This window comes from Botrytis deweyae (assembly GCF_014898535.1).
Source record: "Botrytis deweyae strain B1 chromosome Unknown BDEW_010, whole genome shotgun sequence".
In the NCBI taxonomy this organism is placed as follows: domain Eukaryota; kingdom Fungi; phylum Ascomycota; class Leotiomycetes; order Helotiales; family Sclerotiniaceae; genus Botrytis; species Botrytis deweyae.
The window spans coordinates 210,570-231,481 of record NW_024066217.1 but is presented as its reverse complement, the minus strand read 5'-3'; the positions used below and the strand labels follow the sequence as shown (position 1 = coordinate 231,481).

At 43.4% G+C, this 20,912-nt stretch overlaps 8 protein-coding genes across 8 annotated transcripts; 4 read left to right on the top strand and 4 right to left on the bottom strand.

Moving 5' to 3' along the window:
* Positions 1–666: 666 nt before the first annotated feature.
* EAE98_005167 (uncharacterized protein) lies at positions 667–3,467 on the top strand (the record flags this gene model as incomplete). Its single annotated transcript, XM_038952788.1, has 4 exons — positions 667–669; positions 744–1,022; positions 1,077–1,941; positions 1,996–3,467. The coding sequence occupies 4 exons, from the start codon at positions 667–669 to the stop codon at positions 3,465–3,467; spliced, it is 2,619 nt and encodes an 872-aa protein (XP_038810630.1).
* A 934-nt stretch (positions 3,468–4,401) lies between these two features.
* Positions 4,402–5,376, top strand: EAE98_005166 (uncharacterized protein; the record flags this gene model as incomplete). Its single annotated transcript, XM_038952787.1, has 3 exons — positions 4,402–4,454; positions 4,518–4,758; positions 4,834–5,376. 3 exons carry the CDS (start codon positions 4,402–4,404, stop codon positions 5,374–5,376), a joined length of 837 nt encoding a protein of 278 aa, XP_038810629.1.
* A 941-nt stretch (positions 5,377–6,317) lies between these two features.
* EAE98_005165 (uncharacterized protein) lies at positions 6,318–7,049 on the bottom strand (the record flags this gene model as incomplete). The annotated part of the gene is made up of 3 exons (XM_038952786.1): positions 6,318–6,539; positions 6,594–6,893; positions 6,945–7,049. The coding sequence occupies 3 exons, from the start codon at positions 7,047–7,049 to the stop codon at positions 6,318–6,320; spliced, it is 627 nt and encodes a 208-aa protein (XP_038810628.1).
* A 569-nt stretch (positions 7,050–7,618) lies between these two features.
* Positions 7,619–8,111, bottom strand: EAE98_005164 (uncharacterized protein; the record flags this gene model as incomplete). The annotated part of the gene is made up of 3 exons (XM_038952785.1): positions 7,619–7,661; positions 7,735–7,850; positions 7,902–8,111. The coding sequence occupies 3 exons, from the start codon at positions 8,109–8,111 to the stop codon at positions 7,619–7,621; spliced, it is 369 nt and encodes a 122-aa protein (XP_038810627.1).
* Positions 8,112–9,342: 1,231 nt separating this feature from the next.
* EAE98_005163 (uncharacterized protein) lies at positions 9,343–9,890 on the top strand (the record flags this gene model as incomplete). The annotated part of the gene is made up of 3 exons (XM_038952784.1): positions 9,343–9,635; positions 9,690–9,750; positions 9,816–9,890. 3 exons carry the CDS (start codon positions 9,343–9,345, stop codon positions 9,888–9,890), a joined length of 429 nt encoding a protein of 142 aa, XP_038810626.1.
* Positions 9,891–10,502: 612 nt separating this feature from the next.
* On the bottom strand, positions 10,503–13,163 carry EAE98_005162 (uncharacterized protein). Its single transcript, XM_038952783.1, has 3 exons — positions 12,260–13,163; positions 12,076–12,203; positions 10,503–12,020 (listed from the first exon to the last, which is right to left on the bottom strand). Exons 1-3 carry the CDS (start codon positions 12,406–12,408, stop codon positions 10,729–10,731), a joined length of 1,569 nt encoding a protein of 522 aa, XP_038810625.1. The 5' UTR covers positions 12,409–13,163; the 3' UTR covers positions 10,503–10,728.
* Positions 13,164–13,763: 600 nt separating this feature from the next.
* On the bottom strand, positions 13,764–15,425 carry EAE98_005161 (uncharacterized protein; the record flags this gene model as incomplete). Its single annotated transcript, XM_038952782.1, has 1 exon — positions 13,764–15,425. One exon carries the CDS (start codon positions 15,423–15,425, stop codon positions 13,764–13,766), a length of 1,662 nt encoding a protein of 553 aa, XP_038810624.1.
* Positions 15,426–16,447: 1,022 nt separating this feature from the next.
* EAE98_005160 (uncharacterized protein) lies at positions 16,448–20,263 on the top strand (the record flags this gene model as incomplete). Its single annotated transcript, XM_038952781.1, has 2 exons — positions 16,448–19,563; positions 19,633–20,263. The coding sequence occupies 2 exons, from the start codon at positions 16,448–16,450 to the stop codon at positions 20,261–20,263; spliced, it is 3,747 nt and encodes a 1,248-aa protein (XP_038810623.1).
* Between the last annotated feature and the right edge of the window lie 649 nt (positions 20,264–20,912).

Sequence of the window (20,912 nt, the reverse complement as noted above, 5' to 3'; positions counted from 1 at the left end):
GACCATTCACAACCAATCATGGATTTTTTCTGCAGGATCCATCTGACCAAGCTTGAATATTATTGGAACGTCTTCTATTTTTCACTTCATTTGTCCTGCGTGAGAGATGCGTGGATGTGAGTATTCTGCATGCTTACCCTAACAGAATCTCCTTATTGGGTCTAAGTTTCCTGCGATGTAGGGTCGCAAGGCTCGCAACCCGATCGTCTCAATGGCTCAAGGGAAACAAACGAGGGCCTTGTGGCATTGTGTGGCATTATTTCTCAAGAATAGTCACAATCTTCATGCAGGAATGCTGAGCACAGTTCACATTATAGAAAATATGCCGGGACGTTATACTGCCCATTGGTGAGCTCTGATATATTTGAGGCCCATGATATATCGTTTCGTTTCAAAAATGGCGATACATATACTGTCCTAGACGCCGTTGACTATAACCCCGACTCCTCCTTCTGATCCTTTTGAAATTTTACGATTCATTCATGTCAGATTGAATTTGATTCTTGCTCCAAATTTGCTTTATCGTTATCGCGGTTCATAAGATTTCATCTGGACTTGTTTCGGCTCATAGAAGATACCCCCGGCAACGGGCAAGCAAGCAGTCTTGCAAGTATTCTTGTACCGCCCGAGTTATCAATTGTTATTCCCGCCTTTGTACTAGGCAGTATGGTGAGTTGATGAGGCTATGCCAGTAATATGCTCATGTATATTGAAGTATCATACTAATCCTACGATGAATGTAGGCTACAACCCCTCTAACAGCCATCGACACTCGGCTGGACATGTACCAAAGGGGTTTCGCAAATCAACCCCGGGATGCTCTTCTCGGATTCAAAGAAACACAGCATCGTCCTGAGCGACCTTTATCATCCGCAACTGTATTCGATACCGACTTCGAGGATGACGTAAGTGATGTTGAGGAATTCGAAGATCACCAAGATACTCCACGATATGTAGAAGAGGCCGCATATGGATCGGATTTCGAGGAAGACTTGGACTACCCACGTCTAAGTTATAGATCAGTATGTACCACGTTTCATTCTTTTTGTCTCTCGTACTGACATGTCACTATTCAGGGAGGTCGAGCGAGTGAAACAACATTATCCTCCTACGAAGAAGTATTTACACCCACATCGGCCTCAAATGAATTCCAATCCTTCAATTTCGACTTGGGTCCGAAAAAACCGGTCGAAGGACCTCGGGGACCACATTTGTTCCGCAGCTCTGTTTCCTCGTCGCTGGATATCCCGGATCAATATGTTTTGGAAATGTCACCAATAAGTCCACAGCCATCGATGCTCACACCGCGACACCAAGTCAGCCCGCCTACTCCAGTCTCACCAGATAGTCCTACGAGGCGCCAGAGATTATCTCTCTTGACCGAAAACATCGCGGATCTGAACCTGAATGATATCACTCACTGGACACCACGCCAAGTCGCAAGATGGATGCATGATGCAGGTTTCGAATGGTCGATTGTTGAGAAATTCGAAGAAAATGACATCTCGGGTGCGATTCTGACCACTCTTAAGTTTGAGGATCTCCGAGAACTGGGTATCTCATCATTTGGACAACGAACAAAAGTTTGGAACGAGATTCACATCTTGCGAGGAAGTGCTCCAAGTACACCTAAGCCAATTACCCCCATCGAAGAAACTTCTCCAGCCACGGAATTCCGTATGATAAGAGATAGATCAGAAAGAGGTAGACAAGAGAATTGGTCGAATGGTCAAGAGCGAGGTCAATCTCGAAGGCGCAAGGCTTCAAAGAGAGGGAATAAACACGAGACTGTTTTGCCTTTGGAATCTATTTCAATTGTGGGTATCGAACAACTTATGCCGAAACCACACAAATGCTCAAAGGGAGAAAATTGCTCGAAGTGGAGGAAACAACAACGATTGATTGCTGCTTTCAATAAGGATCATCCGATCAGTCCCGAAGGTACGTTTTCGATTTGCGACAGAATATTTGAGTTTAATACTAATAGTTAAATAGAAGGTGGCTCGCTACTTATTGCTGGAGATCCAGGAAATGCTCTCACAGCTCGTCCAATCTCTGATGCAGTGCCTTCAGTTGTTGCATCTTCAGATGTTCTTGGTCCTGGCTCTACTCCTGCTCTTCGTTATTTAGAAGAGGAGAACCTTAAAAATGTTGGATTGCGTGATCCTCAAGATAATGTGAAGCAATTCATCAGATTCCAGCATCTCGCACCGAACCAATCATCCGAACAACCTCCAACTCCTCCATATGAAATGTTCCCGCCACTAAAAGGACCTATTGCAGGTCTCAGGGGCTTGCCTAAACTTTCTATTCCTCCACCTCGTCCTGAACAGCCCATCAGATCCCAGAGTGCCAATGGATATGGTCCTTGCAGCGCAACCGCCGTTCCAAACAGCGCTATCGCATTTTCACCTTATCACATGGACCGCGCAGAAGCTCTCTCTCCAGAGCTCCGCAACGAAACCCGCTCTCCTTCGGTCTATCGATTTGGTACTCCCTTTTCCGAGATGGATGTGCCGGTTACCGCTGTACCTATGAGTCCTGTCGCAAGAGAGGCTTCTCAGTCCGTTCCACCCAATATGACCTACCGCCCAAACACCAACACATCTACCAACAACTCGATGGCCAACTCTCTTCAACGCAGTCTCTCTCGTATCTCTAATCGTCGTCCCTCTCTTCTTCCCCGAGTTGATGAATATCGAGCCACTCAGTCAACCCAGCCTTCACAGCCAGCTCAGGTCCAGATTCTTCCCAATGAACCAGCCCACACATTTCCAGAAAGTTCAAACACCATCAGAGATCCCACGCACCCAGTGGGTATCGCAACCTCTATCCGTGCCTACTCTACAACCGACCCGTGGGCTCAGTTCGGCGGTCCAAATCCCAATCCATCTCACAGCACCACATCAATACCCCTTCCACCCCACTCCTCCTCTACATCATCCTCCAACACCTCCTCCCCAGAGAAAGACACACCTTCCTATGCTGGCTGGATGAAAAAGCGCCGCACCAAGATGCTTCGCCACGAATGGCACGAACACCACTTCACACTCCGCGGCACCACTCTCGCCATGCACAAAGATGCTCGTGCGCTCGATGTTTTAGAATGCATCGATGTTGACGACTACGCCATTGCGTGTTCATCTTTAGCCTCCTCTTCTAAACTCAACGCAGCGTTTAAACGAGTGAATATTGCGATGGGACGTGGAAATGATCGAGATAAGAAAGTTGACGTTTTTGCTTTCCAATTGATTCCGCAGGCGATTGAAAAGGGTGTGAAATTGAGAAAGAGAGATAGTTTGATGCCGAGTGGCATGGGCAATGCAGGAGCGAATAATAAAACGCATTATTTTGCGGTGAGGAGTAGAGATGAGAGGATTGATTGGATGAGAGAGTTGATGTTGGCTAAGGCGTTGAAACAGAAGAGCGAGGGGTATGAGGTTAATGTTAATGGGAATATGATTTAGGGCTTGGTGGATTATGACTTGATGACTTGTTTGATGGATGGATGGATGGGCGGGGTTTGATACCACATTTTGATTTGATGATGACTTTTATGAATGAATACCTTCTGTGAATAGCGGAGTTCGGGCGAGATTTACTTTGTTGTATGGAGATGTATTCTTCAATGTTTCTTTCTTTTCTCCTGTTTTTCGTTTAGATCAGTCGAATGTCTCATTTTCCATTTCTTCCTTATCTCCTTCTTTCAACGAATACTCCGAGAGCAATCTCCTTTTAGGAAGCCAGCATTGTCATGGAGTTTGTCTTTCCTTTACTAGATTGATTATTTTACTTGTCCTATCTTTACTTTTCTTTTTTTTTTTTCTTCGCGATTTTGAGAAGCAATCTGGTGTTGGCAAGACAGAGGATCGGAAAAGTCAATGGTAAACAGAAAAAAAGATGGATGGATGGATGGATGGAAAAGAATTGAATAATAGTTGAAAGGAATATGAATCTGGACATTCATTTCATTTATATAATGACGGAGGCATTTTGTGTTTAATAGTTAGTTAGTTGTATTTAGAAAATTGAATGAAGGATGGCTGTATATGAACTTTTTCCCCTGAACGAGAATTTGCTGTGCTGTTTTTTTGTGTGATTTTTGTTTGCGATATAAAGTTTGAGATGTAGATATTTGATAATGCGGGACTTTGCTTCAAATCGCGCAAATTTGTACAATATGTCGAGTGGCAATAGATACTGTGGAGAATCAGTTGAGTTAATTATTGAGTCTAAAAGTTGGGAGTTGGATAAGTGCTCTATTGATCCGCGTACCAACGGTTGGAAGGGAAAGATAAGTTCGTATCTCCTTATGTGTTTCTTGAATTTCTTTATTCAATAATTCTTCTCTCAATCATAGATCTAGCAGTTCTAATTTCTTGCTCTTTTTATGCATCAATAATGTCTGATATCTACGCTGAAGACATGAGACAAAATAAATCCGAGTCTCGCAGGTCAGCAATTTCTCGAGACTTCCTCCTTAAACAAGAATCATAGACTACTAACATTATGTAAAGACTAAACGAGCAATTTGAACTCCTGAGTCGGTACGGAAGTATCTCTCTGCACTCACAAATCTCCAAAAGTATTTGCTTGATCATTGACTCAATTTTCCAGAAACATTGGGTATTTTATCCATCCCTCCATTGCCGCCAAACTACCTCCTGGCCTACAATAGCAGATATCGGCACTGGCACAGGAATCTTTCTATCCCAACTTGCACAGGACTACCCCGATGCAATTCTTCACGGCTTCGATGTATTCCCAAACTTGTTTCCATCGCAAGAGACATTGTCCCCGCAAGTTTCTCTAAGCGTCATGAACATCAAATAGACTCCGCCTTCATCCAAACACAACAAATACGATCTCATTCACATTCGGCTCCTCGCCTCAGGAATAAACCCGACAGAATGGAAACCCATCGTACAGAATCTCCTTAAGCTTCTCAAGCCCGGCGGAGCTATCCAGTGGAAAGAATGCAATTGGATGGAAACCCAATATTACCATTCTGACATTGAATTATCCGTGCAAGCTGCTCGGTCGATGTGCGCACGCTTTAAAGAGGCAATGAAGGATAACTTCTCGTATGGATGGAATATTCTTCCTCGGATCTATGAGGAGTTTGGGATGGGAGATGTGGTGGAGGATATTGTTAGTTCGGATCGGATCGTAGAGACGAGAGCGGCTATGGCGAGGAATGCGATGGATGCTATTTTTGGGTGGGCGAGGTTGGTTTCGTCGAGGAATTTGGCCGGTTCGTTGTCTGCTGAGGAGCTGATTAGATTGGAGAGGGAGGTGGAGAGGCAGATTGCGAGTGGATGTTATGTGAGATATGATGTTCATGTGGTACTGGGATTCAAAGGTTGTGAGGATTGAAAAGATGGTCAAAAGATAGGGACTATTTTCTACAAGGTCCTTAATGAATGATTTGGTAGCCTAGTTCAAGTTTTGGTTATTCTTGAACTCTACTTCTCGTATTCTATGTAAGAGTTGAGGCCCCGGCTTATCGCACACTACCCTTTTTCGTAACAAAATCCTTGCAAAAAAATCGTTTTCCTATATAAACTAATTTCTCTGATAATTTATTTGATAATTGAAGTAATAATTTCAAAATTTTATATATAAGAGTTTAATATATATGTAATTTTAAAAATAAAACAGATTATTTTTAATATTTTTTTGAAAGAAATTATAGGATCTTGAAGTTGAAAATTTTCGAAATTTATTATATGTAATACTTTTCCTATACAAAAAAATCGATTTTTTTGAAAATTTTGAAAATTCTAACTTTAAACTCCTACAACTCTTTCCAAAAAAATTATAAAAATAATCTATTCATTTTTTAAAATAATTTTGATAATTGTTTATTATATTTCTCAATTTGAATAATTCAATCTATATATTTATCGAAATTTTATATAATTAAAAAGTTGAATAAATGAAGGTTTTTGCTGTGTTTTCGCTTAGTGTGTGATAAGCCGGGGCCTCAACTCTTATTTTGTAAGGTTCTGGCTTTTGAGGAGAAGAGCAACAAAGGTGAAATGTCATTTGAATATCGAATTACATTTTGGTTTTTCGAATTTAGATATCAATAGAAATTTGATACAACACCTTGGGCAAATAGATATTTAGATGCTGGCTCAGCTCGAAATTTGAAATTCTCGTTTGATTCGTGCTTATGTTGTACTCGAAGAAAATGACTGACGCCAGAAACTCTTCAAATCCATGTTTCATTACAGCAAACTAGAAATGTCTTTCTCTAAGCTTCACATTGATCACTCTGGGGGCTCCAAATCCAAAAAGTCTAGCCCTCAAACCTACAACCCATCACCATAACTTCCACTCGGTATAAAGCGAATCTCCCAGTTCCCAGCTGGCCAATTTCTCTTGAATACTTCAAGAAGTTCATCGTTCTCTCCTAACAACTCTAGCAATTCTTGTCTTGCTACATTACTCTCCTTTGTATTAGCTCCTTTATTTCCTGGAAATCCATTGTAGATTTTCCAGAACTGATTTTCTTTTTCTGGTCCCAAGAGCTTCTGTCGATAAGAATTAATATAACACAACAAAATACTAGGAATATAATCTCTTACCTTTAGATTCTCTCTAAAAACCTCCATTTCACAAGTCGTTGGGTAGTCGGGAGGAAACTTATAACAAGGCGTGTCAAGAATAGCATGAAGCCTAAGCCGAGCAGCATCGCATTCATCTTGCGTACTGGTAGGCATACTGAGAAAAGGTTCAATCCTAGACTTGAGCAAATCCGGTGGAAGTGGTGCATTGGCAACTAATTCTCCAAGTTCCTTTTGTGTATCGGAGATCGAGCGAGTGACTGAGAATTTCTCCATGCTAGTCCGCCATAGTTTGGCATAGAGTGTGCCTTGTAGTCGTGCCTGGGGATACTATTAGATGTGTGATTTGAAAGATGGATCAGGGGTACAAACTGTGACTTCGGATATGATGCTCCAGCTGTATTCGCTATAGTCATCAATTTTCCGGGCTTCGCTGGTGATATTTGTGTCGGTGACCTGGCTAAGTTGTTCGGACATCTTGAACTGAAGATTGAAAGTTGAGTATAAAGAAGAGTAGATGTGGAATGGGGGGAGTCTCAGTTATCAACTACACAATAGCACTAGGCTGTGGCCCATAGCCACTCGATGAACTCCCCTGTCGTGCTGATGCTGACACCAATCGCGTACATTTCCGTGCCACCAACTGTTGTTGTTACAGATGAAGAATTAGGCGAGTACCTAGTCATCCAATAATATGGTATCGCTCCCCTGTACCTACAGTATCAGACAGAAGCAGTAAATATCACGAAATTCAAAGTTGAATATCGGAAGAGAGTATGTTAAGATAAAAAACAATTTGATTCCAGCGAACCTACGATATACAAGCATCAAAACAGAAAACCAAGAATACAAAGATGGACTAAACGATTGTGTAACTTAAAGCAATCCAATGAGAACAATAACATCGCAAGACAAGTAAAGACTTCACAATATCTGACGCCAACCACCACGTGCCAACATCTTGGACCGTTCATACTTAGCCACCATCAACACAAGTGTGGGAGCTATCTTTAGCAATTGATGACACGTTCGAGATCCAGACCCAATTATTTTGAGATCGAATAGCAAGAACCGGCATTTGGATCGGCGCTAGCACCTCGTTAGCCATAGCCCCATCCTCTTATTCTTCTCGCCAAAGCAAAAAGAACATGAGAACACTTACGTATACGCCCAGTTCGAATAGGAAGAAGATCCACCCTTGCCGCATGCGGTTTCTTTCTGCATGCCACTGATGCACTCAGTTGAACCGATGTTCCTGGAAGAATCGGATCCAATATACTAGTTTCCTTTAGAATTGCATGAATATCACGTTTGGAGAGACGGAAATACCTTGAGGGTAAAGTCCCATTGGACACTAGCGCTATCCATGACGCATTGGTGTCGCTGCTCATTCTTGACATATTTTCCAGAGAGTCCGTTACAGATGGTTCCTAAATAAGAATTTATATTGACTGCGCTGCCGGAGATGCCACTGGTGTAGCAGCCAGCATAGATTCCTGTGGTGAAGGAGAAAATAGTTATGATGCTGAGGAATTGCATGATGATTGATGGGATGATTTGATTGAAAATGAAAAGGCAAAGTGTAGCTCGATGAGTTGAATTTGCGGTATTTGTAGGAAGTATTTATTGTCGAAGATGGTATTGATGAGGATAGATCTGAGGGGTCTTGGGGAGTGTTTTATAGACCTTCTAGCCGCAAAGGATGATATCGTCTCATGCTTTACAGTCTTCGATGATGGCATGGTGACTTAATCCCGAAAGATGAATCTCGACTTGGGGTGTCCTCGATAATTTCGAGGATGGAGGCTATGCATTCTTTGTTGTTCTAATTTCATCGAAGGCAGCAGAAGGTTTAGTTGGCCAAAGTCTCGAGAATCCCCCTGACTCGTGTGTGATACTCATATATTCAAGCATTTTATGTTGGTATAACTATACTCGCACAATATGAGGAGATCCTGCTGTAGGGATCTCTATAATTCAGTTCAATGGGGCCCACAATGGTTTGCATATTGAATAGAAGCTGAGTGTTGACATAAATCGATCACGAGGGGTCGGAGTGTCAACAAAATAGTCTCAAACTCGTGCAATCCTACCCTGGGCTCGGGACGCCCTTGAATGTTGATCAAGGAGGCAAAGTTTTGGTAACATTTGCAAAAGTCTACTGAATCTCATTATGTGGAGGATTTAATTCGTTCCATCGTAGTAAGCCGACCGAGAAACGAAAGGCACATGCGGCACCATCACTACAGGATCGTCTATTCTAATACATTATACAACAGTTACAACTTGAATGGCTCATACGATGTTGGAGTTTCAAACAATCCGAAGATGCCATGCTTAGATTCGTGGAGTTGACGTTATTTCCGTACACATAGCACTACTCGCATCACGCCATCTATCCCCAACAACTAGTAGAGCTGATGAGGATGGAAGGAATTGAAACAATGGTGGCAGTGTGACAGTCGTCGTTGGCTGCTCGTTCATGATTATCGAGCAGATCAGCGAGGTCAATAATCCCAGTTTTATGATCAGGCTCTTGAGAACCGAACAATCCTACTACTGCCTCTACAATTCTGTCATATGAAGTGTTATCAGCGGGAAGACACACACCAAAACAGAGATTCCCAAACAAACAAAGGGTATATAACTGCCGTGCTGCGCTTTCATATCGAACATCTTCTTCTTGTGCATCAACAACACAAGCCAAACGTCTAAAACAGACAAATATCATCTTTTGCCCTACCAGTTACTCTTCAGATTAGTAGCAATCATGAAGACACTCTTGTTCATTCCACTCCTGCTAATCAGCAGTGTAACTGCTCTCACATTACCTACCGAGGAAACTCGACGAGACACCTCTACCTATTACTCTATCGGTGAAAACGAGCTCGGTACCGTTTATTCCACCATCAAACCCACCGAGAAACGACAAGATTCTGAATGGTACGCAATCAGCACCAACGAACACGGAACCGTATATTCCAGCATCAAACCTTCATCCGTGAAGCGCGATGAATCTGGAGTATCCAGTCTAGCCGACTACCAAGATTGGATGGCCAAGCAGTAAGTATCGCATCAACACAATGCATATCAAATACAATACTGACCATCATCAAGAGGCTTGACTTCTCGAGAACTATCTGAAGTAGAAAAACGTCTCACAAATTACGAGGCATTGGTATGCATATGAAATCCCAGCAAACATGCCAATCAACAGATTCACAAAAACTGACATTTCGAAAGTACAATTGCATGGCGCTTTGTGGAACGAGACTTGCGGCTGCGACTGGCGATACCATGAGCTATCGCGTTCAATAGTAAGTTTGATGTTTTCCTCTTGTGGCTATGCAGATATTATATCTGCAGGAAGTATAGAAGAGTGTTTGTTAATGAGCATATAGTTGTCTTCAACAATGCGGCCTTCAAATGGTTATTTCTTACTACAGTAGAGCGAAATATATGGATCAATACCCAGATTCCTTTCCTCCCGCCGATAACTTGGCAGGTTGAGATTTGGAGTGCCATCATCGTTTCTATCTCGCTAGTCACTTGATAGACGGATGATAGATGAATATTTTTGTGGGCTGATGGAAGTTTGTTTTGGTCGGGGTTTAATTTTCTCGTATTTTGGCCATTCCTTCATATTTCTTTGATGTTATTTGGATTTATCAGTAGTATAGATCGGAGTTTTTGTTTTTGTTATCTGAGGATCTGCATTATTCTCAACTGTTGCGAAGAACACAGATCGGTACCTGAATAGATAATCATTACATTCGTTCTTATCCCGAAAGAACTGTCGCTTCTCTTTCTTGTATCCATGTATCAGTATGCCCGTCATGTATAATTGTTGAATTGATACATTCCGAAGTCTTGTAGCCCACAAATCAAATACCATATGTCAGTTTGACACGCCGAGCGCCCGCTAAGTCGCTTCGTCCTTGGTTCTTGTTCTGAACGCTAAAAGTCATGATCTTTTGTACAACCTCTTCCATATGAATGTTCATTGTGTCGTTTACCATTTAGCACCTTACCTTTCGCATTTCATTTCAAAATATAAATAAAATTCGTGATTGGTCATCTACTACAGTGTAATCAAGAACACCCTGGCTAATAATGAAAAAATACAAGAAGCCAACCAAATTTCCCTCCAAACTAATTAAGGCTTCCACTTGAATCCCGGATGTCTCCAATCCAAATCCTGGATTTGCTTTTGACTCAAACCATCCAACTCCGCATCCACATCTCTCGCTTCTCGCTTCTTATTATCCATCTTCATCCAGAAGAGCAATGCAATCGACAAAATCAATATCGTCGTTCCAGTCGCAAGATTGAGTCCATTTCCAATATGGTAATTCGGCGCGTCAGTCGGCAAAAATGACCACGTGGAAACGAGACCACCAATGTTACCCATCATGACAGTAGTACCGATTGCGCTGGAGCGTGCAGTATCAGAGACTACATTAGCAGCAACTTGAGCATTGCACAGTGCGCCGAAAGAGAAGGCTCCGCTGGCGATGAGGAAAGTGGCTCCGTAGCGGGTTTGCGCATCGCTGGTGGCGAGGAACATGATGTAGCCGCACATCATCAAGGGAGCGCTTGCGATCAAAAAGATGTTGCGTCGATCGAAGCGCCAGCTGAGGAATGGGAAAAGAACTGTAAAGAATGCACCGACAATGTAAGGTGGGACAGTGTGTAGTTGTTGAGAGACAACGGTGGCTGTGGGGTAAATAGTCCTCACGATTGTGGGGGCGAAAAAAGCAAGACCTTGGACGGTGATGTTGTTGAGGAGGAAAATGAAGGATGTCGCGATGGTTACTGGACTGAAGATACCGCGGAGGACCTTTTTAGTGTCGAAAGCATCTAGGACTTCGGTAGCTCCAACTCTCTCGGATTTAACACGAGCGATCGCGAGGTCTTTCTCTTCTTGTGTGAGCCATTTCGCGGTGGCAGGGCGATCGGTCAGGGTGATGAAAGCAATGAGTGAGAGACAACAGGTAATGATACCTTCAATGGCGAAAAGCATTCGCCAAGTGTGAAGTGAGCCGAAGCCGGGAAGTTTTAGAATCCCCGAGGCGAGCAAACCTCCGAATGCACCAGCCAATGGGGCCATGACAATATACAACGATAGACGGAAAGCCAATTCAGATCGGCGATACCAACGGGAAAGATAGTATGCGATACCAGGCAGCATGCCTGCCTCAAAAATACCTAAGAGGAAACGAACGCCTGAGATCGCGTGGATGTTGTGCACGAATGCAGTGGCAATAGAGCAAATTCCAAAGGCTAACGAAGTTCCTGGGATGAACCATCCTGGGCCCATCCATTTGCAAGCCATATTGGCCGGGATTTCGAAGATGATATATGAGATATAGAAGATAGATAAGACTTTGTTATAGTCGTATCCCGTCATGTTTAGATCCTTCTCAAGTCCTGCTAATTTTGCATTGCCTTGAATATCGTTATTAGTATCGTCCGATGTGAACAGAGAAGTGTTCTAACTCACCAATATTTGCTCGGTCGATAAAACAGAATAGGTATAATAATGCCACGGTGGGAACAATCATCAAATCAATCTTCAATCTCAACTTTCTTTCCGCAACGGGATCAAATGTAACAAGTGACTGGCCATGGCTATAATCCGAATAAGCAACGATTTCGTGCGACAAGAAACATCTCAGACTACTAACCTATCAGTCGCTGCATTACCTCTCTCTGCAATTGCATGAGCACCCTTATTTAGATGCTCCGAATGCTCATCATGAAAGACACCAGGTTTCTCATCTCTCGACTCCACACCAATCGCTCTCTCCTCAGCATTAATATTTTGAGGTCCCATAATGCAAAATGAGGTAGTATTCTATATCAAAATCGAAGGAAAAACAATCCAATTCCAGATCAATCGATAAAGAAAAATAATGCTCATCTTTAGACGGGGGATACGGAATACTTTATAACTCCGGTTTCCACCTCCCCCATCTTCCAACAAAATCTAGAATTGAAATAATTTGGGGAAGCGAAAACGCGGGGTTTGCGTTGGACTAAAACCTGGCACTCCACCACCCGTCCACCTTCACACGTCGCTACCCCAGAAACTAAACATCGCATGCTCAGCTCTGAAGCGAGTAGAATTCACGTATCTAATCGTGTGTACGCTACTTAGTACCTTCTTGGCTAGTGAGAGTCGGTCAGTCAATACGAAAGCGGGACGTTGACATGACTTAGATGAATGTAAGTAGATTAGTACCGAGCGTGAGCAATACTTATCGACAAATTATGGTTGGGAAAGACACTTACCAAGCATGTTGGGGCTTGATTAAATTAGTGTTGATCATGGTCGGGGGTGTAGGCGAGATAAGATAGCAAAGACATATGAGAGGTTGCCGTGGCCAAGCATACACACACATGCATGCACAGCCAAACGCGAACGAAATTCATGCCGCGTGTGCTTCTACTCGGCAGATTGTGGGGATGGGGAGCTTGGCCTTTTCGTGGGGATGGGATAGTGTACTTAGCTGATGGATTGCTTTCCTGCCCTTTCATCCGGGACCTTAAAGTTTGAATATGGATTTGGAACTTCAATCAAAGTCCGCGCGGTTCTCTGTTCAGTCAATGTTGACAGGTTGGGGCTGAGATTTTAACCTTTGTAGGCGAATTCATGAGAAGTAATGACATGACAAGATGTCAGCATCATTTTTTGAGGTGCTCTCAAGAAGGGGTCTGTGTTTGTTGTGATTTCATAATCGATGCAAATCCACTACACGTGAAATGAATGTCTATTGCTGGATGGAAGGAAGAAGAGATAATGTGAATTCAGTTAGCAATACGAATGATGAAGCTATAGATTCGAATAACAATATCATTAGTATTACTTGGCTTTCCCAATCCCTCTACGTACACCTCCTTAAGTTCTCTTAAATCTGGACTGTAGTGCAGGTTCGAAAGCGTTTGATATTCAAAAGGCCGTAGACTCTTGAACATGATAAAAGCTACGAAGAGGATTGATGCACCGAAGAGACTCAATAACTCGTCATCCTTAGACTGCGCTTTGGATCAGTGAAATCCTGCTTCCCCTATGTCGTCTGTCTCTCGCCCAATGCACGATTTTTTTTTACTCAAGCATGGTCGACTCCAATTCTCAGACTCCATGCTGCCATATTGTATAATATTCGTAAATCATAAATTCTAACCACCTCATATTGAAATACCACTCTCCCACCAATGCTTTCCAGTATACCATCCAAGTCCTACATGCTCCCAACACCACCACCCATGATCTTTACCAGCAAATCCTAAACCTCTAAGTAATGAAATGGGAATGGGTTCATAAAGCCAAATCCCACCCCGAGCAAAGTCATCCGCTATAAACCATCCAGTCAGTAGACCCCATGATAATGCATAGATTACATTCATTGCTTGCCTCATTGGCTTCGGGGTATTCTTGATGTACTGAGACAAGACGGCACAAATGCCAGTTTGCAGAAAAATCCCAACAGCTTGCAGCATGAAAAATTTAGGTGGATTCCATGGTCTTGTTTCAGGAATTTGAGATATACTACCGCCAGCATGCAAGATTCCAGATATACCAAAGGCAAAGACCGAAGCGATGAGCTTTGTAGTTGAGGACTTGGCATCTAAATATCCATTTGTGATCAAATAGTTTGTTGGTGAGGAGAATATGAGACGGAATATTTGATGCCAAGCACCTCCCCACAGCCCGGCAAGGCCTTTATTTGCAATGACCGAAAAAGAACCCCATGTGGTGGGGTAGTACCATGCTTCACCCCTGAGACCCATGAATGAGGATGGGCCGAGAAGTATACATCCTACTATAGGGGCCAAAAGAAATACCATGTCTAAAGAAATGAGTACCCCAGCCATTGATAAAAGCTCACGATATAGAGAGCGTAGGATTGGAGGCATTACTGCAACATGTGGAGGCATAGCATAATTGTTGGGACCAAGCCAAAAATATGCATCATTCATCATGATAGTTTTGACGACGTCAAGTAAGAAATATCCAATAATGAAGCGGGGAACTTGAGCCCTGAAGAGTTCATTTCTTGTGTTAAAGCGCTGGATTCCTGTTCTAGATATATCATGTTTCGCTGCTTCATCTGCAGGTTCTCCTAATTTGTTGTAGACGGATGGGAGAGGCTTTGGTATATTGGGAATTGCCCAGCTCCAACCAGGTCCACGAAAATTGATAATTAAGTCGGATATCCAGTCCAATCTCTCCCAAATGTCATCTGGGTATGATTGCCAATAGTACTGAGATTCCGTTGTCTCATTTGCCGCCGGCTGACCATGAAGCGCCCCTATATCTTTGCCGTTTGGTGCCTTTGAGCCAGAGGAAAGTTTGTTTTCTTCTCCATCTACTCTATTGCGCTGCCTTACATGTAACTTCATGCCCTCTCCATGTGCTGTAGTTCTCTGCTTGTTATCCTTTGCGATGATTTTGTTTTCCTGAATCTTCCTTCTCTCAATCCTCTTAGCATCAAACTGTGGCCGCATAAATAACAACCAGGTCAAACTTGTAACAATACCATAAACACTCATCAAGCCTGCCACGAAACTGATTGCCATGTTCGTGCTGCTGGTGTGCCATAGTGTTTTGAGCTGAAACCATGTTATAGCAGCCAGCACAATCCACCGCGCCTTGTATAATAATGGTCGATTTGTATGCCGCACACAGAGATAAATTCCCAGTAGTATAAAACCGTAGAGATTATATGGTACCACCATAGGCCGAAGCGTTCCTTCTAACACGCGATTTTCGAAGATTTGACGATAGGTGCCTACGACATCTCGAGGATTTGGAGGATCGGCTGGGTCTGCAGTGAAAAAGCTCGACATTCCTTCTTGTCTAATGGCAGGATATGCCAAGCAGAGGAAAGAGGAAGGGAGAGAGAGAGAGATAATACCAGAAGGGTAGTTTTGACTGCACTTGAAAAAAAAAATACCTTATTGCTTCTAGAAATTATTTGACGCGATTCAGCTGCTTGGTGGCGCAAAACAATTTGTGCGCCGTGTGACACTCTTCCGAGGACAAACAATAGAATGGCCAGTCCCTAATATCAAACCATGTATAATCGTGATTTGTGAGTTGATGAGTTGCATTATTTTGTTGAAAATTGTATTTTCATGCATTTTCCCGTGTAGATGTCGATGAGGTCACTATGAGATAGCATGATCCAGGTCGAAGAGAAATTGTGGAACTGCCTTACCTTGTGCAAAGTGTCAAAGATGTACGAGAACCTCATATTGATATCTGGGCAGATTGGTTTATGGCAAAGGATCGAGTATATTGTATGTTGATTTGATATTCATCCTGTTATTAGAATTCATAGATTGTAATGTTGTGTTGCTGATATTAGAAAACAGCTGCAGGGAGAGATAAATGCTCCATTCCACTATTGAACCCACCCTTTGAAATGGCAGCCCATGGACCAATGTAAGACTGCTTTCCAAGCTCAACCAATACCTCCTGTACTTATTAGATACGATACTGCCCATATAGAATGATTTGTATACATCATCAAGTTGCCATAGAAGAAAGACTTCAATCAAGACGCAAGACTTCGGTCACGAGGTTGAAGCGAGACAATACATTTTGAGATGACGTGTTGCTCAAGATTGTTCTCGGCACGTGACCAGGTTCGGTTGATCCGCCAACGTGAGACCCGTGAAAATGTTTATCAATAATTATCCTTGCATTAGCTTGAAATCCTTACCTTACTTCCTGAATCAAATCAACATTCCCTCTTGCTAAATTTCAAGACTTACTGACATTTATTTTAAATCGCGTCAAATGTAACTCTATCTAGAGATTCAATTCATACTTTTACTAACCTCGACAAGCCGAATAATTTACAATCATGGATCCATCACCACCAAAACGTGTTACCCGCGCGAGGGCAGCCGCAAAGTCAACAAAAGATACTGGAGTCAAATCTTCCAAAACCGCACCTGCCGTATCGAAAGCAGCTAAGGCCACCACCGTTACAACAAGTGCGAAGAGAAAGACTAGAGCAGATGAAGAAGATGAAGAACAAAACGACGAATTAGGAGAAGAGACCAAGCCAGAATCAAAACCCACTCGCGGACGACCGAGGAAAGCCAATGTACAAGTGGAAACGGAGGTAGAGGAAACCATGGCTCCTGTAAAAGCAACTCGAGGTCGACCAAAGAAATCTACAATCGAAGCGCCAGCCCCTCCACCCCCCAAACCTACAAGAGGTCGACCAAGGAAAGATGCATCTCAGGCGGAACCGGAATCAATTGTGGTCGAGGAACCTGCAACGAAAATCGCTCGCACACGTGCTCCTTCTGCTACGCTTTCACGCGCCATGGGACCGAAGAAGAGGGTCAAGTTTGAGGAACCAGACAAGGAGAATATTTTACCGTCCTCACGAGCAAAGCCCAAGGCTACAGAAACAGCCTCAGGACTGCGAGCAAAACCGGTTCGAAAGCCTGTATCATCTGCAACAGCTTCAACTCGTGCAACTCGTGCTAGAGCCAAGCCTGGCCAGGACGAGAAGGTAGAGAAACCATTACCGTTAAGCCCGAAGAAAGCGACACAAGTTAATGCGAAAAAGGAACAGTCGTCAGACGATGAATTATCGACAACAGTAAAGACTCCAATGAAATCATTGATGAAGAGTCCTGTCAAACCACCAGGAAGTATCTTTGATACTGCGAAAAAGATTGATTTCTCGAAATCCCTTGCAGCACAAAAACCTATAGAAGGAGCTAAACTGGATTTCCATGCATCTAGTATGATGAGTCCAGCTCGTCGACCCCCACAAACTGCAGAGAAGAAACTGGATATACCTACATCATTTGCTGATAAACCTTCAATGGAACCTACCCAGATTTTCAATGCATCAACACTGACAAGCCCTGCTCGACGCCCACCACAATCGTCGTCACCTTTCAAGGAGACATTGAAATCAAATGCGCAAAGATTTGAATTTGGACATAGCATGCGATCACCTTTCAAACCCAATTTGTTTGCACCAGAACCTTCGACAACCGCATCTCCTTTCAAAGCATCTCTTCTTCAATCGCCAGCTCGAAGACCAAAGTCACCTACCAAAGTCGATGAAGCTGGGTCACCAATCAGAACCAATCAGGGTGCTTCAATATTTGATGCCACTCCAAAAGCCAGCACCTTTAAGATTTCAAAATTTGAAACCCCGAGAACTCTCATGAAGAGCGCAATCCGTCCTGGTCCGATGTTTCCTCCAATACCTTCAAGCGCCCTCAAAAACAATGTTTCCAATGACAGTCCAATCTCGAAGGAGACGAACTCTTTGCCAACTCCAGTTCTAGAATTCTCCGGTCGACTCTCATCGATCATGCCGCGCTCTGCTGATCCAGCTTTGTCACCTGCGGTTGAACTTCCACCTCAAATAGACGAGTCTGTAGAACTTGTCGTGGATGATGTCCAAGAAGAATTCGACGACCCAGTGGCCACTGAAGATACAAATGAAGTAGTCGAGACTGTCGAAGCTCAGAGTACTACACCGCCATGCTCGCCTCCTCGTAAGAATACTGGCAGTTCATTTGAGCTCCGCAAAGAACCGACTGACGACAACTCGGATTCAGAAGATGAGCTTGCTCCTGCGGCTAAAAAATGTTCACTCGCCCCGCTTGCCAACTTTCAGGTTTCTACTAACGACTTCGCTTCTTCTCCTGTAACACCAGTCCGGCTTGGTAACATCAACAAGACTCCTAAAATGACTACAATTAAATCAGCGATGCGATCTTCAAGTAGATTCAATCAGGAAAAGATTGGTTTCACTCCTTTAGCAAAACAACTCAGTAACTGGATGGCTGCAAGCCCTGAAAAATTTGCTGAAATCGAGGATGAAATCGCCGACCCTGCCTCACCCGCACGAAAGGTATCAGCGAATGAAGTGTTTGCCGACTTGAGCACGGCTGCAGCTTCTCCAGCTGTTGCTTCCCCAGCTAAGAGTAGTTACTTCGAGGACGAGATGAGAATTCGAGACGAACTCAACATGGCCGAGAACGAATCTATTCCACTTGATGCTCTTGAGGCTGAGAACAGTGAGCCAGAGTTCGAGGATATTGAACTCCTAGAGGAAGATCTCGACCTCGCAGAAGAAGCTGATGAGTTGTCGATGTTGGATCCCGAAGCATTTGAAGCAGGCAATGATGACGAAAATGAAATTGCAGAGGAGCACGAAGAAAACGACGAAGATGAAGAACATGAAACGACGATCGTGGGCAAGCTTGAAGAGCCTATACCTGAGCGAGAGCCTAGTCCTTCAGACGCTAGCCAAGAATATGGGGATGAAAATGAAATGTTAATCGATCCCGCACTTTTGGCTCCTGCGCCTCAATCACCAACTGCACCAGCAGCTTCAGCTTCAGCTTTCACGACCCCCAAGCGTGTTTTGACCGAGAGAACATTCCATACCGTCGCAAAAGTGCCACTCAAAGGTGCTCATGAAACTCCAATGCGGCCATCACAAGCGAAGAGAAGCGCTAGTAGTTCGAAACTTCCAGCTGTACGCCCATCTAGCTCGTTATCTCGTAACAATACCGTGATCTCATACTCGCCATCCAAGAGTGCACCTAAATCTCAACAAGAAGAAGAATCCACGGAGAGTGCAGATAGCCAGCAATTTGCTACTCCTATCAAATCAGAGACTTTTACTTGGTCCACAGTTGCCACACCAGCCCGTACACCACGTCCGGATCTCAACACAGCACTTTTGAAGGGAGCAGTAGTCTTTGTTGATGTACATACCACTGAAGGCGCTGATGCTAGTGGTTTATTCACCGAATTGCTTACACAAATGGGCGCCAAATGTGTCAAGACATGGACATGGAATCCAAACAGCGATGACAAAAGCAAAATTGGAATCACGCATATTGTTTTCAAAGATGGTGGAAAGAGGACACTCGAGAAAGCTAAACAAACTGGAGGAGTAGTTTCTTGTGTTGGTGTTGGTTGGGTTTTAGAGTGAGTTTTTTTTAGTTCTTTTTGGGTGGCACGCCTTATTTTGTACCAGTTCGCTAACAAGATCAATAGTTGTGAACGTGAAAACCAATGGCTCGATGAAGCTTCTTATGCAGTTGATACAGCCATGGTTCCTCGAGGAGGTGCACGTCGTCGCAAGAGTATGGAACCTCGTGCACTTGCTAATCTCAATGGTACCCTCGTTCCATCAACTGTACCTGCAAAATCTACGTATTCAACCTTGACCTATCCGGATACCACACCAATGACCCTCAAATCTAAGAGAAGAGAATCAACACAGTGGCAAAAGTCACCTATTTCCAATGAAGATGGTGAAGTAGATGAATTGGGTGACGACAATTGGATGTTAAGCCCTGTTCCCGCTACACCTGCCCCGGAAACAATCAGTGCATATGCGGAAGAAGGATTGTGGGGTGCTGAAACTCCAGGTGCCCAAACGCCTTATTATTTCAAGAAGGATAAATTGGTGCAGATGACAGCTCCAGGTGGAAATAAGAAGTTTGTGAACTTTGACGAGGATGAGAGCAGTGGAAGTGGAAACTCGGGAGACGGCATGGGTTTCTTGAGGAAGGAAAAAGATCAGAGTGTCATGATGAGATTGATGGCAGCTAGGAGGAAGAGTTTGCAGTGGGCACCAAAGGTGGGAAGTCCACTTGCTAAAAGATTTGATGGTGGATTGTGAGGTCGAATTTGAATGATTTATGAACATGAATGGGAGTTTAGGTTGGGAAATGCAATTTTGTTTGTAATTGCACGCATTGGTTGAGGAACATGCTTTGCTGCTTGACCATACTTCTCATCATTGGCTAGGTGTTGTTTTGACAATCAAGTAAATATTGTCATTAGCTTGTGCAAGATCAAAATAGGATGGAGGGTTGCTGTTTTGGGGGTAGCAAGAGACTAGCTTGATGTAATCAAGCCACAGGGTATAAATGAATGAACGATGATGATTTTAGCAATATAGATTTGTTTAATATGTACTTTATTATTGACGATCGTGATCGTGTTAGGCATCTTTCTGGCTATAGTATAGCTTTCTTGTTATCATCAAGGTATTACAGGTGTCGGGTTTCAAATTTGTTCTGTCCCTGATTGAAGATTGAAATCTTCAACAAAAATCAAGTGTCGTTTAAGGGACCTTTACCTTGACCTTGACTCAAACAGTTTCGAGGCTTCCACGACATACATACTCAATCGAGTGAAACAATCATGCTCTGCATCGACATTTATGCCGCAAAATTGTGAAATCCGGAAGCTAGTGGTTATTGGTGCCGTTTCCAACATGTTTACCAACACATGGCGCTGTTGGTTCTTGCATGCAATAAAACCAG